Source organism: Nerophis lumbriciformis, linkage group LG13, assembly GCF_033978685.3.
Source record: "Nerophis lumbriciformis linkage group LG13, RoL_Nlum_v2.1, whole genome shotgun sequence".
Classification (NCBI taxonomy): domain Eukaryota; kingdom Metazoa; phylum Chordata; class Actinopteri; order Syngnathiformes; family Syngnathidae; genus Nerophis; species Nerophis lumbriciformis.
In genome coordinates this window covers 2,117,501-2,135,000 of record NC_084560.2, presented here as the reverse complement: position 1 = coordinate 2,135,000, position 17,500 = coordinate 2,117,501, and the positions used below count along the sequence as shown (strand labels likewise).

At 40.0% G+C, this 17,500-nt stretch overlaps 1 protein-coding gene across 5 annotated transcripts in view; it reads right to left on the bottom strand.

Moving 5' to 3' along the window:
• gtdc1 (glycosyltransferase-like domain containing 1) overlaps positions 1 to 17,500 on the bottom strand; it is a 95,229-nt gene that overhangs the window by 32,434 nt on the left and 45,295 nt on the right. For 3 of the 5 annotated variants that reach the window (XR_009816517.2, XM_072914415.1, XM_072914416.1), the window contains exons 7-10: positions 16,204 to 16,348; positions 14,595 to 14,665; positions 12,551 to 12,642; positions 8,930 to 9,029 (exon numbers count right to left, since the gene is read on the bottom strand). Coding sequence is in view for 4 of the 5 variants with exons in the window: in XM_072914415.1 (XP_072770516.1) it covers positions 8,964 to 9,029; positions 12,551 to 12,642; positions 14,595 to 14,665; positions 16,204 to 16,348 (374 nt within the window). In the remaining variant the exon portion in view is untranslated. Of the gene's footprint in view, positions 1 to 8,909; positions 9,030 to 12,550; positions 12,643 to 14,594; positions 14,666 to 16,203; positions 16,349 to 17,500 lie in introns of those variants that run through there. The other 2 variants (XM_061971806.1, XM_072914414.1) reach the window with 1 other exon arrangement.

Genomic DNA, 17,500 nt, shown 5'->3' with positions numbered 1-17,500 from the left:
ATTATTTTGAAAAATTATATTATAGAAGTAGCTTTTTTATATTCTTTGTTTAAACTTAATTTCTTTCAAGTTCAAGTTCAAGTATAAAGCATACATAGTGTGTATATATATATATATATATATATATATATATATATATATATATATATATATATTAGAGAGCAGCTTACCTGCCCGCCACCCCCGTGGCCAGGGGCTCATAACAGGGGTCACTCCGCGCGCTCCGCCCGCGCAGCTTACCTGCCCGCCACCCCCATTGCCGGGGGCGCGTAACAGGGGTCACTCCGCGCGCAGTGCGCTCACGAAATGGGTGGGGCTCACCCTGGTTGATATAGACAGCAGCTAGGACGGTGGCCATGGAAGTCGGAACCCGCTAAGGAGTGTGTAACAACCCACCTGCCGAATCAACTAGCCCTGAAAATGGATGGCGCTGGAGCGTCGGGCTCATACGCGGCCGTCGCCGGCAGCGAGACGCGCTTGGAGGTGCGCTCAGCGCGGCTCCCATATGATTGCGCACTGGTGTGCGTCTGGGTCGTGACAGCGTGGCACACGAATGTCTGCACTGCATTGGATCAGTCTCCTTTCTTTAACAGGCAAAAGCTTTATAACCTCAATAATGCCTTGCATCGTCTATATTAGATATATAACAACGGGCGGGTGCGGGCGGATGCGGTTCTGATCAAATGTTACATCGGGTGGATGGCGGATGGTTGACGACTTTCTGATGCGGTTGCGGATTAAATAATTGCCTATCCGCGCATCTCTAATATATATATATATATATATATATATATATATATATATATATATATATATATATATATACATATATATATATACATACATATATATGTATATGTGTATATATATGTATGTATAAATATTGTGTGTGTATATGTATATATACATATATATACATATATATATATATATATATATATATATATATATATGTATATATATATATATATATATATATATATATATACACTGTGTATGGTTGGGTATATATATATATATACTGTGTATATATATATATATATATATATATATACTGTGTATATATATATATATATATATATATATATATACACTGTGTATGGTTGGGTATATATATATATATACTGTGTATATATATATATATATATATACTGTGTATATATATATATATATATATATACTGTGTATATATATATATATATATATATACATACATATATATATATATATATACATACATATATATGTATATGTGTATATATATGTATGTATAAATATTGTGTGTGTATATGTATATATACATATATATATATATATATATATATATATATATATATATATATATGTATATATATATATATATATATATATATATATATATATATATATATATATACACTGTGTATGGTTGGGTATATATATATATATATACTGTGTATATATATATATATATATATATACTGTGTATATATATATATATATATATACACTGTGTATGGTTGGGTATATATATATATATACTGTGTATATATATATATATATATATATATATATATATATATATATACTGTGTATATGTATATATATATATATATATATATATATATATATATATATATATATATTAGGGCTGCAACAACTAATCAATTAAAATCGATTATAAAAATAGTTGGTGATTAATTTAGTCATCGATTCCTTGGATCTATGCTATGCGCATGCGCACAGGCTACTTTTTTTTTTTTAACCTTTATTTATAAACTGCGACATTTACAAACAGCTGAGAAACAATAATCAAAATAAGTATGGTGCGAGTATGTTTTGTTTTTTTCCCAATAAAATACTGGAAAGGATAGAAATGTAGTTTGTCTCTTTTATCCGATTATTAATCGATTAATCGAAGTAATAATCAACAGATTAATCGATTATCAAATCAATCGTTAGTTGCAGCCCTAATATATATATATATATATATATATATATATATATATATATATATATATATATATATATAGGATTAACTGAGGGAGAGTTCAAAACCAGATGGAACAATCACAAGGCTTCTTTCAGGAACCAAAACCTGCGGAATACCACAGAACTCAGCAAACACATTTGGGACCTCAAAGACAATAATGTTGAATATTCAATAACATGGCAAATTCTTGCATCCAGCACACCTTACAATAGTGGTAATAAAAGATGCAACCTATGCTTGAAAGAGAAACTGTTTATTATCTACCGTCCAGACCTGTCATCCCTCAACAAGCGCAGCGAAATTGTAACAGCATGCCGCCACAGACGGAAACACCTCCTAGGTAACACATGAGCCAATCACCACGCCCCTAGGCCAGCCTGTACCCACCCACTCTGTGCCCTATATAAACCATGGTATGTGAATGCTCCCATTAAAATCTCCTGATGATTGAGGGTACCCCCCCTCATGAAACAGGCCTGTAGAGATGAAATAGTCTTGTGATTTTTTTTCCCACACATACATATATTGCGCTCTACTACGGTATCGAGCACTATTTTTTGGATAACCTTATTAAGACATATATATATATATATATATATATATATATATATATATATATATATATATATATATATATATATACATACACACACACATACATATATAAATAATATTTCCTTAAATTAAAAAAATTCTATTTTGTTTGTTTTCAAAATATTTTGAATATTCACTCTTTACAGTTTTTTTTTCCATTTTCTAAAATTCCATCAATCTCATCCATCTTCTTCCGCTTATCTGAAGTCGGGTCGCGGGGGCAGCAGCCTAAGCAGGGAAGCCCAGACTTCCCTCTCCCCAGCCACTTGGTCCGGCTCCTCCCGGGGGATCCCGAGGCGTTCCCAGGCCAGCCGGGAGACATAGTCTTCCCAACGTGTCCTGGGTCTTGCCCGTGGCCTCCTACTGGTCGGACGTGCCCTAAACACCTCCCTAGGGAGATGTTCGGGTGGCATCCTGACCAGATGCCCGAACCACCTCATCTGGCTCCTCCCGGATGACAGAGCTTCTCACCCTATCTCTAAGGGAGAGACCCGCCACCTGGCGGAGGAAACTCATTTGTACCCGTGATCTTGTCCTTTCGGTCATAACCCAAAGCTCATGACCATAGGTGAGGATGGGAACGTAGATCGACCGGTAAATTGAGAGCTTTGCCTTCCGGCTCAGCTCCTTCTTCACCACAACGGATCGATACAGCGTCCGCATTAATGAAGACGCCGCACCGATCCGCCTGTCCATCTCACCATCCACTCTTCCCTCACTGGTGAACAAGACTCCCAGGCAACGTTCCCTCTAAGGTGCGCACCTTTTATCTAGCAAAACTGGTTGTTGTCTAGCGTACAAACCAACCAAAAGTAACTCTTTGTCATGTGTTATATCCGCTTGCTCTCTCTCTCCTGCACCAACACACACACTATGGCAATTAGCCACTGGTGCGTTTATTGCCACACAGAAAGTTGGACAACTCCAACACTCCACGTAAAGTGTACATTTCAGGTGGTTTTACTATGACTCCTCAACCAGTGTGCTTATTCTACTGTCATTTGTTAAGAATGTTATTTTTTTGGATATTAATCATGAAATGATGTTACAGAATTGCTAATAAAAATATGTATTTTACAGACAACACTTAACGTGGTGGAGGAGTTTGCGTGTCCCAATGATCCTAGGAGCTATGTTGTCCGGGGGCTTCCATGCCCCCTGGTAGGGTCTCCCAAGACAAACAGGTCCTAGGTGAGGGATCAGACAAAGAGCAGCTCGAAGACTTCTATGGAAATGCAAGAACCGAGACTCAGATTTCCCTCGCCCGGACGCGGGTCACCGGGGCCCTCCTCCGGAGCCAGGCCCGGAGTTGGGGCACGATGGCGAGCGCCTGGTGGCCGGGCCTGTCCCCATGGGGCCCGGCCGGGCACAGCCCGAAGAGGCAACGTGGTTCCCCCCTCCAATGGGCTCACCACCCATAGCAGAGGCCATAGAGGTCGGGTGCAATGTGAGCTGGGCGGTAGCCGAAGGCAGGGCACTTGGCGGTTTGATCCACCTCCTCAATCCCACCAACACGTCTTCCTATGAGGAAGCAGTGCCTGGGGAATCTGTGGTGGGCTCTCCTATTTCTGGGGCTGAGGTTGCTGAGGTAGTTAAAAAGCTCCTCGGTGGCAAGGCCCCGGGGGTGGATGAGATCCGCCCGGAGTTCCTTAAGGCTCTGGATGCTGTAGGGCTGTCTTGGTTGACAAGACTCTGCAGCATCGCGTGGACATCGGGGGCAGTACCTCTGGATTGGCAGACCGGGGTGGTGGTTCCTCTCTTTAAAAAGGGGAACCGGAGGGTGTGTTCTAACTATCGTGGGATCACACTCCTCAGCCTTCCCGGTAAGGTCTATTCAGGTGTACTGGAGAGGAGGCTACGCCGGATAGTCGAACCTCGGATTCAGGAGGAACAGTGTGGTTTTCGTCCTGGTCGTGGAACTGTGGACCAGCTCTATACTCTCGGCAGGGTCCTTGAGGGTGCATGGGAGTTTGCCCAACCAGTCTACATGTGCTTTGTGGACTTGGAGAAGGCATTCGACCGTGTCCCTCGGGAAGTCCTGTGGGGAGTGCTCAGAGAGTATGGGGTTTCGGACTGTCTGATTGTGGCGGTCCGCTCCCTGTATGATCAGTGTCAGAGCTTGGTTCGCATTGCCGGCAGTAAGTCGGACACGTTTCCGGTGAGGGTTGGACTCCGCCAAGGCTGCCCTTTGTCACCGATTCTGTTCATAACTTTTATGGACAGAATTTCTAGGCGCAGTCAAGGCGTTGAGGGGATCCGGTTTGGTGGCTGCAGGATTAGGTCTCTGCTTTTTGCAGATGATTTGGTCCTGATGGCTTCATCTGGCCAGGATCTTCAGCTCTCACTGGATCGGTTCGCAGCTGAGTGTGAAGCGACTGGGATGAGAATCAGCACCTCCAAGTCCGAGTCCATGGTTCTCGCCCGGAAAAGGGTGGAGTGCCATCTCCGGGTTGGGGAGGAGATCTTGCCCCAAGTGGAGGAGTTCAAGTACCTGGGAGTCTTGTTCACGAGTGAGGGAAGAGTGGATCGTGAGATCGACAGGCGGATCGGTGCGGCGTCTTCAGTAATGCGGACGCTGTATCGATCCGTTGTGGTGAAGAAGGAGCTGAGCCGGAAGGCAAAGCTCTCAATTTACCGGTCGATCTACGTTCCCATCCTCACCTATGGTCATGAGCTTTGGGTTATGACCGAAAGGACAAGATCACGGGTACAAGCGGCCGAAATGAGTTTCCTCCGCCGGGTGGCGGGGCTCTCCCTTAGAGATAGGGTGAGAAGCTCTGTCATTCGGGGGGAGCTCAAAGTAAAGCCGCTGCTCCTCCACATCGAGAGGAGCCAGATGAGGTGGCTCGGGCATCTGGTCAGGATGCCACCCGAACGCCTCCCTAAGGAGGTGTTTAGGGCATGTCCGGCCGGTAGGAGGCCACGAGGAAGACCCAGGACACGTTGGGAAGACTATGTCTCCCGGCTGGCCTGGGAACGCCTCGGGATTCCCCGGGAGGAGCTGGACGAAGTGGCTGGGGAGAGGGAAGTCTGGGCTTCCCTGCTTAGGCTGCTGCCCCCGCGACCCGACCTCGGATAAGCGGAAGAAGATGGATGGATGGATGGCACTTCATCTCATGCAACATGTGAATGTTTTAAGGGGAACTAAATGTGATCTCTGAAAGGGGTACACAATCTTTCCACAGCAGGACCCCCACCCAGGCATCAAATACTAGCTGATTAAAAATAAAACAATATCTAAGTGGGCCAAAATCACATCTATTATAAAATAATCTCTTGAAATTGACTAGTCACTTGATTATAATAATAAGACATTTAAATTGTTATGTCAGGTTTGAGCATACTTGCCAACCCTCCCGGATTTTCCGGGAGACTACCGAAATTCAGCGCCTCTCCCGAAAACCTCCCGGGACAAATTTTCTCCCGAAAATCTCCCGAAATTCAGGCGGACCTGAGTGACGTGTTGACAGCCTGTTCTCACGTCCGCTTTCCCACCATATAAACAGCTAATGATGGAGGGCGAGTTCTTGGTTTCTTATGTGTGTTTATTGTTAGGCAGTTTCATTAACGTCCTCCCAGCGCGGTAACAACACACAACAACAGCAGTCAAGTTTTTGTCTACTGTAAAGCAGTTCGTCTGCCATAAACAGCAATGTTGTGACTCTTTTAAACAGGACAATACTGCCATCTACTGTACATGCATATGTGACCCACCCATAATGTGTTGTGTTGATTTATTTATTTTATTTTGTGGTTTGAATTCGTTTTTGGAGCTGTCATTATAGATTTATCAGTATTCACATTGGTCAGTAGGGGGCAGTAGGGCGTTTCTTCCCAATTGAATGCAATCACCTGCAGACCGGAAGTGTCTTGTCATTCTGATGAGCGCGACCAGTCTGTGAACAATTGAAACGTCCGGTGTGCTTTTTCCTCCTGTATAACAGGTTAGTTTTGGTGAATCAACTCACTGAATAATATCCATGTGATCTTTATAAGTTTAAGTACACATTCTGATGGTGGAGGCTAACTCTAAAGTGTTTGTGAGTTGTAGTTTGTATTTGTGAATGAATCCAGTGCACAGCTGCGGTAATCAATACAAAAAAGCGACGTGAGTGCGCAATGTTTATATAGGAACTTCTGATCCTAATTCAGACTCCCAAATTAGAGCTCCCGTTTTCTTATTGATTTTATAATGTATATTGGTATAACGTGTGTGTTCTGAAATAGTGACAGAGAATAGAACAAGGATGGACAATTCAACCCTTAACTCAACAATGAGTAGATGAGTGTTATGTGTGTGTATATGTGTAAATAAATGAACACTGAAATTCAAGTATTTCTTTAATTTATTTATATATATATATATATATATATATATATATATATATATATATATATATATATATATAGCTAGAATTCACTGAAAGTCAAGTATTTCTTATATATATATATATCTTAACCACGCCCCCCCGCCCCCACCCCCGGCCACGCCCCCCCACCCCCCCACCTCCCGAAATCGGAGGTCTCAAGGTTGGCAAGTATGGGTTTGAGCATACTTGCCAACCTTGAGACCTCCAATTCCGGGGGGGGGATTTAAGAGGGGTGGAGTATATTTACAGCTAGAATTCACCAAGTATATATAAGAAATACTTGACTTTCAGTGAATTCTAGCTATATATATATATATATATATATATATATATATATATATATGTCTTAATAAGGTTATCCAAAAAATAGTGCTCGATACCGTAGTAGAGCGCAATATATGTATGTGTGGGAAAAAAAATCATCACAAGACTATTTCATCTCTACAGGCCTGTTTCATGAGGGGGGGGTACCCTCAATGTCCTGACGATTGAGGGTACCCCCCCTCATGAAACAGGCCTGTAGAGATGAAATAGTCTTGTGATTTTTTTCCCACACATACATATATATAAAATAAGAGAAAATACTTGAATTTCAGTGTTCATTTATTTACACATATACACACACATAACACTCATCTACTCATTGTTGAGTTAAGGGTTGAATTGTCCATCCTTCTTCTATTCTCTGTCACTATTTTTCTAACCATGCTGAACACCCTCTCTGATGATGCATTCTGCTTCGTCTCCTTGTTGTGTGCGCAGTTGTGCACTGCACTCTATAAAAGCCCTAGATGTTATTGTCACATATGCATGTACAGCAGATGGCAGTATTGTCCTGTTTAAGAGTGTCACAACATTGCTGTTTACGGCAGACCAACTGCTTTACGGTAGACCAAAACTTGACTACTGTTGTTGTTGTGTGTTGTTACCGCGCTGGGAGGACGTTATGGTCCGCATGGAGCTGGAGGGGGCGTGGCCTCCAGCTCCGCCTGAATTTCGGGAGATTTTCAGGAGAAAATTTGTCCCGGGAGGTTTTCGGGAGAGGCGCTGAATTTCGGGAGTTTTTATTTATTTGAGGTTGCTTAATGTGTTTATTAAAAAAATACTCTTCCTTTGAAGTTGTGTTTTTAATCATTGTTGTAATATCCTTCATTTCAACTTCTTCTTTCATTGGTCTTCTTTTGGCCCTGAAGAAGTACACACCACTACATATAATTATACACCAATAGTACACACCACTACATATAATTATACACCAATAGTACACACCACTACATATAATTATACACCAATAGTACACACCACTACATATAATTATACACCAATAGTACACACCACTACATATAATTATACACCAATAGTACACACCACTACATATAATTATACACCAATAGTACACACCACTACATATAATTATACACCAATAGTACACACCACTACATATAATTATACACCAATAGTACACACCACTACATATAATTATACACCAATAGTACACACCACTACATATAATTATACACCAACAGTACACACCACTACATATAATTATACACCAATAGTACACACCACTACATATAATTATACACCAATAGTACACACCACTACATATAATTATACACCAATAGTACACACCACTACATATAATTATACACCAATAGTACACACCACTACATATAATTATACACCAATAGTACACACCACTACATATAATTATACACCAATAGTACACACCGCTACATATAATTATACACCAATAGTACACACCACTACATATAATTATACACCAACAGTACACACCACTACATATAATTATACACCAATAGTACACACCACTACATATAATTATACACCAATAGTACACACCACTACATATAATTATACACCAATAGTACACACCACTACATATAATTATTTATACACCAATAGTACACACCACTACATATAATTATACACCAATAGTACACGCCACTCCATATAATTATACACCAATCACCTTTATTGTCACCTGACACAGGTGGAAGAGAAGGTCACGGGGTCAACAGACTTTGGAAACGTTCCTTGAGGAAGTCCCAGGAGAACGAGCAGGTGTCCACCTGTCAACACAAAGTCTCTTTTTACACCCGTTTCACTGTGAATACACCTTCATTGATCTGAAACATGATTAGTGTGAATACACCTTCATTGATCTGAAACATGATTAGTGTGAATACACCTTCATTGATCTGAAACATGATTAGTGTGAATACACCTTCATTGATCTGAAACATGATTAGTGTGAATACACCTCCATTGATCTGAAACATGATTAGTGTGAATACACCTTCATTGATCTGAAACATGATTAGTGTGAATACACCTAATTGATCTGAAACATGATTAGTGTGAATACACCTTCATTGATCTGAAACATGATTAGTGTGAATACACCTAATTGATCTGAAACATGATTAGTGTGAATACACCTTCATTGACCTGAAACATGATTAGTGTGAATACACCTTCATTGATCTGAAACATGATTAGTGTGAATACACCTAATTGATCTGAAACATGATTAGTGTGAATACACCTTCATTGATCTGAAACATGATTAGTGTGAATACACCTTCATTGATCTGAAACATGATTAGTGTGAATACACCTAATTGATCTGAAACATGATTAGTGTGAATACACCTTAATTGATCTGAAACATGATTAGTGTGAATACACCTTCATTGATCTGAAACATGATTAGTGTGAATACACCTTCATTGATCTGAAACATGATTAGTGTGAATACACCTTCATTGATCTGAAACATGATTAGCGTGAATACACCTTCATTGATCTGAAACATGATTAGTGTGAACACACCTTCATTGATCTGAAACATGATTAGTGTGAATACACCTTCATTGATCTGAAACATGATTAGTGTGAACACACCTTCATTGATCTGAAACATGATTAAATGTGAATACACCTTCATTGACCTGAAACATGATTAGTGTGAATACACCTTCATTGATCTGAAACATGATTAGTGTGAATACACCTAATTGATCTGAAACATGATTAGTGTGAATACACCTTCATTGATCTGAAACATGATTAGTGTGAATACACCTTCATTGATCTGAAACATGATTAGTGTGAATACACCTAATTGATCTGAAACATGATTAGTGTGAATACACCTTAATTGATCTGAAACATGATTAGTGTGAATACACCTTCATTGATCTGAAACATGATTAGTGTGAATACACCTTCATTGATCTGAAACATGATTAGTGTGAATACACCTCCATTGATCTGAAACATGATTAGTGTGAATACACCTTCATTGATCTGAAACATGATTAGTGTGAATACACCTTCATTGATCTGAAACATGATTAGTGTGAATACACCTCCATTGATCTGAAACATGATTAGTGTGAATACACCTTTATTGATCTGAAACATGATTAATGTGAATACACCTTCATTGATCTGAAACATGATTAGTGTGAATACACCTAATTGATCTGAAACATGATTAGTGTGAATACACCTTAATTGATCTGAAACATGATTAGTGTGAATACACCTCCATTGATCTGAAACATGATTAGTGTGAATACACCTCCATTGATCTGAAACATGATTAAACGTGAATACACCTTCATTGACCTGAAACATGATTAGTGTGAATACACCTTCATTGATCTGAAACATGATTAGTGTGAATACACCTAATTGATCTGAAACATGATTAGTGTGAATACACATTCATTGATCTGAAACATGATTAGTGTGAATACACCTAATTGATCTGAAACATGATTAGTGTGAATACACCTTCATTGATCTGAAACATGATTAATATGAATACACCTCCATTGATCTGAAACATGATTAGTGTGAATACACCTTCATTGATCTGAAACATGATTAGTGTGAATACACCTGCATTGATCTGAAACATGATTAGTGTGAATACACCTTCATTGATCTGAAACATGATTCGTGTGAATACACCTTCATTGATCTGAAACATGATTAGTGTGAATACACCTCCATTGATCTGAAACATGATTAGTGTGAATACACCTCCATTGATCTGAAACATGATTAAATGTGAATACACCTTCATTGACCTGAAACATGATTAGTGTGAATACACCTTCATTGATCTGAAACATGATTAGTGTGAATACACCTAATTGATCTGAAACATGATTAGTGTGAATACACCTTCATTGATCTGAAACATGATTAGTGTGAATACACCTTCATTGATCTGAAACATGATTAGTGTGAATACACCTCCATTGATCTGAAACATGATTAGTGTGAATACACCTCCATTGATCTGAAACATGATTAGTGTGAATACACCTAATTGATCTGAAACATGATTAGTGTGAATACACCTTCATTGATCTGAAACATGATTAATGTGAATACACCTTCATTGATCTGAAACATGATTAGTGTGAATACACCTAATTGATCTGAAACATGATTAGTGTGAATACACCTAATTGATCTGAAACATGATTAATGTGAATACACCTTCATTGATCTGAAACATGATTAGTGTGAATACACCTAATTGATCTGAAACATGATTAGTGTGAATACACCTAATTGATCTGAAACATGATTAATGTGAATACACCTTCATTGATCTGAAACATGATTAGTGTGAATACACCTTCATTGATCTGAAACATGATTAGTGTGAATACACCTTCATTGATCTGAAACATGATTAGTGTGAATACACCTTCATTGATCTGAAACATGATTAGTGTGAATACACCTTCATTGATCTGAAACATGATTCGTGTGAATACACCTTCATTGATCTGAAACATGATTAGTGTGAATACACCTTCATTGATCTGAAACATGATTAGTGTGAATACACCTCCATTGATCTGAAACATGATTAGTGTGAATACACCTTCATTGATCTGAAACATGATTAGTGTGAATACACCTTCATTGATCTGAAACATGATTAGTGTGAATACACCTTCATTGATCTGAAACATGATTAGTGTGAATACACCTTCATTGATCTGAAACATGATTAGTGTGAATACACCTCCATTGATCTGAAACATGATTAGTGTGAATACACCTTCATTGATCTGAAACATGATTAGTGTGAATACACCTAATTGATCTGAAACATGATTAGTGTGAATACACCTTAATTGATCTGAAACATGATTAGTGTGAATACACCTAATTGATCTGAAACATGATTAGTGTGAATACACCTTAATCGATCTGAAACATGATTAGTGTGAATACACCTTCATTGATCTGAAACATGATTAGTGTGAATACACCTTCATTGATCTGAAACATGATTAGTGTGAACACACCTTAATCGATCTGGTGTACTTACTTTTAATTCATCTGAAACATTTTTCACGTAAATACACCCAAGCCTGCTTAGTGTGAATACACCGTAATTGAACTAAATGTATCCAAAAAGGTACACCCTAATGTAGCGTACACCCTAATTGGTTGAACACCTGCTTGGTGTGAATACACCTTAATTAAACAGGTTTTAAGACACCCAAACGGACTAGCAAGAAGCTAACAGGCATGAGGATATCATGTCAGTTACCTGCACCAGGTGTGTGCGCGCCACTTGGGGCTTCTTGCAGAGCGCTCGCAGTCTCTTGTGAAGCTGCTGGGGCGTGGAGTACAGGTACTCTGCTGCACAGGTGAGCACAGGTGAACACAGGTGAACACAGGTGGCATGCAAACCACTTCAAGTACACTATGTCAATGAGATGTCAATGAGATGACAGCAAGTAGACTATGTAAATGAGATGTAAACTAGATGTAAGCAGGTAGACGATGGAAATGAGATGTCAATGAGATGACAGCAGGTAAATGAGATGTAAATGAGATGACAGCAAGTAGACTATGTAAATGAGATGTAAATTAGATGTAAGCAGGTAGACGATGGAAATGAGATATCAATGAGATGACAGCAGGTAAATGAGATGTAAATGAGATGAAAGCAGGTAAACGATGGAAATGAGATGTCAATGAGATGACAGCAGGTAAATGAGATGTAAATGAGATGAAAGCAGGTAGACGATGGAAATGAGATGAAAGCAGGTAGACTATTTAAATGAGATGTAAGCAGGTAGATGATGGAAATTAGATGAAAGCAGGTAGAACATTTAAATGAGATGTAAATGAGATGACAGCAGGTAGTCGATGTAAATGAGATGTAAATGAGATGACAGCAGGTAGTCAATGTAAATTAGATGACAGCAGGTAGACGATGTAAATGAGATGTAAATGAGATGACAGCAGGTAGATGATGTAAATGAGATGTAAATGAGAAGACAGCAGGTAGACGATGTAAATGAGATGACAGCAGCTAGACGATGTAAATGAGATGTAAATGAGATGACAGCAGGTAGACGATGTAAATGAGAGGTAAATGAGATGACAGCAGGTAGACCATGTAAATGAGATGACAGCAGGTAGATCATGTAAATGAGATGACAGCAGGTAGACCATGTAAATGAGATGACAGCAGGTAGACGATGTAAATGAGAAGTAAATGAGATGAGAGCAGGTAGACGATGTAAATGAGATGACGGCAGGTAGACGATGTAAATGAGATGTACATGAGATGACAGCAGGTAGACGATGTAAATGAGATGTAAATGAGATGACAGCAGGTAGACGATGTAAATGAGATCACAGCAGGTAGACGATGTAAATGAGATGTAAATGAGATGACAGCAGTTAGACGATGTAAATGAGATGTAAATGAGATGACAGCAGTTAGACGATGTAAATGAGATGTAAATGAGATGACAGCAGGTAGACGATGTAAATGAAATGTAAATGAGATGACAGCAGGTAGACGATGTAAATGAGATGTAAATGAGATGACAGCAGGTAGTCGATGTAAATGAGATGACAGCAGGTAGACGATGTAAATGAGAGGTAAATTAGATGACAGCAGGTAGACGATGTAAATGAGATGTAAATGAGATGACAGCAGGTAGACGATGTAAATGAGAGGTAAATTAGATGACAGCAGGTAGACGATGTAAATGAGAGGTAAATTAGATGACAGCAGGTAGACGATGTAAATGAGATCACAGCAGGTAGACGATGTAAATGAGATGTAAATGAGATGACAGCAGTTAGACGATGTAAATGAGAAGTAAATGAGATGACAGCAGGTAGACGATGTAAATGAGATGACGGCAGGTAGACGATGTAAATGAGATGTACATGAGATGACAGCAGGTAGACGATGTAAATGAGATGTAAATGAGATGACAGCAGTTAGACGATGTAAATGAGATGTAAATGAGATGACAGCAGTTAGACGATGTAAATGAGATGTAAATGAGATGACAGCAGGTAGACGATGTAAATGAGATGTAAATGAGATGACAGCAGGTAGACGATGTAAATGAGATGTAAATGAGATGACAGCAGGTAGACGATGTAAATGAGAGGTAAATTAGATGACAGCAGGTAGACGATGTAAATGAGATGTAAATGAGAAGACAGCAGGTAGACGATGTAAATGAGATGACAGCAGTTAGACGATGTAAATGAGATGTAAATGAGATCACAGCAGGTAGACGATGTAATGGATCATGTGACGACCATGACAAAGGTGTTACCTGGGAATATTTCGGGGTAGACCAAAGCGTTGGGACACAGAGGGTAACACCCGCAGTGGACCGCCTCCAACCTGAACCACATGAAAAACCGGTAGACATGACAACCTGAACCACATGAAAAACTGGTAGACATGACAACCCGAACAACATGAAAAACTGGTAGACATGACAACCTGAACCACATGAAAAACTGGTAGACATGACAACCTGAACCACATGAAAAACTGGTAGACATGACAATCTGAACCACATGAAAAACTGGTAGACATGACAACCCGAACCACATGAAAAACTGGTAGACATGACAACCCGAACCACATGAAAAACTGGTAGACATGACAACCTGAACCACATAAAAAACTGGTAGACATGACAACATGAACCACATGAAAAACTGGTAGACATGACAACCTGAACCACATGAAAAACTGGTAGACATGACAACCTGAACCACACGAAAAACTGGTAGACATGACAATCTGAACCACATGAAAAACTGGTAGACATGACAACCTGAACCACATGAAAAACTGGTAGACATGACAACCCGAACCACATGAAAAACTGGTAGACATGACAACCTGAACCACATGAAAAACTGGTAGACATGACAACCTGAACCACATGAAAAACTGGTAGACATGACAACCTGAACCACATGAAAAACTGGTAGACATGACAACCTGAACCACATGAAAAACTGGTAGACATGACAACCTGAACCACATGAAAAACTGGTAGACATGACAACCTGAACCACATGAAAAACTGGTAGACTTGACAACCTGAACCACATGAAAAACTGGTAGACATGACAACCTGAACCACATGAAAAACTGGTAGACATGACAACCTGAACCACATGAAAAACTGGTAGACATGACAACCTGAACCACATGAAAAACTGGTAGACATGACAACCTGAACCACATGAAAAACTGGTAGACATGACAACCTGAACCACATGAAAAACTGGTAGACATGACAACCTGAACCACATGAAAAACTGGTAGACATGACAACCTGAACCACATGAAAAACTGGTAGGCATGACAACCTGAACCACATGAAAAACTGGTAGACATGACAACCTGAACCACGTGAAAAACTGGTAGACATGACAACCGGAACCACATGAACAACTGGTAGGCATGACAACCGGAACCACATGAAAAACTGGTAGGCATGACAACCTGAACCACATGAAAAACTGGTAGACATGACAACCTGAACCAAATGAAAAACTGGTAGACATGACAACCTGAACCACATGAAAAACTGGTAGACATGACAACCTGAACCACATGAAAAACTGGTAGACATGACAACCTGAACCACATGAAAAACTGGTAGGCATGACAACCTGAACCACTTGAAAAACTGGTAGGCATGACAACCTGAACCACATGAAAAACTGGTAGACATGACAACCTGAACCACATGAAAAACTGGTAGACATGACAACCTGAACCACATGAAAAACTGGTAGTCATGACAACATGAACCACATGAAAAACTGGTAGACATGACAACCTGAACCACATGAAAAACTGGTAGACATGACAAATATGCAAACTGAGTCACAAAGCAACAATGGGTGTGGCCTCACATGGCGACGCCAAAGAACTCGTGGGCGGCGGTGGAGACCACCACGTCAGCCTGGCACAGGACCCTGATGTAGTCTTCTTTGGAGGACAGGAAGCCCCAGTGGACGATGTGTGGCTCCAGTAAAGGTCTGGACTGGACAAAGACCTCTGGACAAATCACAAGACCAGATGGAGGAGAATGTTTGCTTTGAGACCATCTCCCTGCCTAGTACTGATACTATAGTCCATGTGTACTCCCTGCCTAGTACTGATACTATAGTCCATGTGTACTCCCTGCCAAGTACTGATACTACAGTCCATGTATACTCCCTGCCTAGTACTGATACTACAGTCCATGTATACTCCCTGCCTAGTACTGATACTATAGTCCATGTGTACTCCCTGCCTAGTACTGATACTATAGTCCATGTGTACTCCCTGCCTAGTACTGATACTATAGTCCATGTGTACTCCCTGCCTAGTACTGATACTAAAGTCCATGTGTACTCCGTGCCTCGTACTGATAGTATAGTCCATGTGTACTCCCTGCCTAGTACTGATACTATAGTCCATGTATACTCCCTGCCTAGGACTGATACTATAGTCCATGTGTATTCCCTGCCTACTACTGATACTATAGTCCATGTGTATTCCCTGCCTACTACTGATACTATAGTCCATGTGTATTCCCTGCCTACTACTGATACTATAGTCCATGTGTACTCCCTGCCTAGTACTGATACTATAGTCCATGTGTATTCCCTGCCTACTACTGATACTATAGCCCATGTGTACTCCCTGCCAAGTACTGATACTACAGTCCATGTATACTCCCTGCCTAGTACTGATACTATAGTCCATGTGTACTCCCTGCCTAGTACTGATACTATAGTCCATGTGTACTCCCTGCCTAATACTGATAATATAGTCCATGTGTATTCCCTGCCTAGTACTGATACTATAGTCCATGTGTACTCCCTGCCTAGTACTGATAATATAGTCCATGTATACTCCCTGCTTAGTACTGATACTATAGTCCATGCATACTCCCTGCCTAGTACTGATACTATGGTCCATGTGTACTCCCTGCCTAGTACTACTGATACTATAGTATACTTGTAATACTGTGAATATAGTCCACGTGTACTCCCTGCCTAGTACTGATACTATGGTCCATGTGTACTCCCAGCCTAGTACTGATGCTATAACCCATGTGTACTTCCCACCTAGTACTGATACTATAGTCCATGTGTACTCCTTGCCGAGTACTGATACTATAGTCCATGTGTATTCCCTGCATAGTACTGATACTACAGTCCA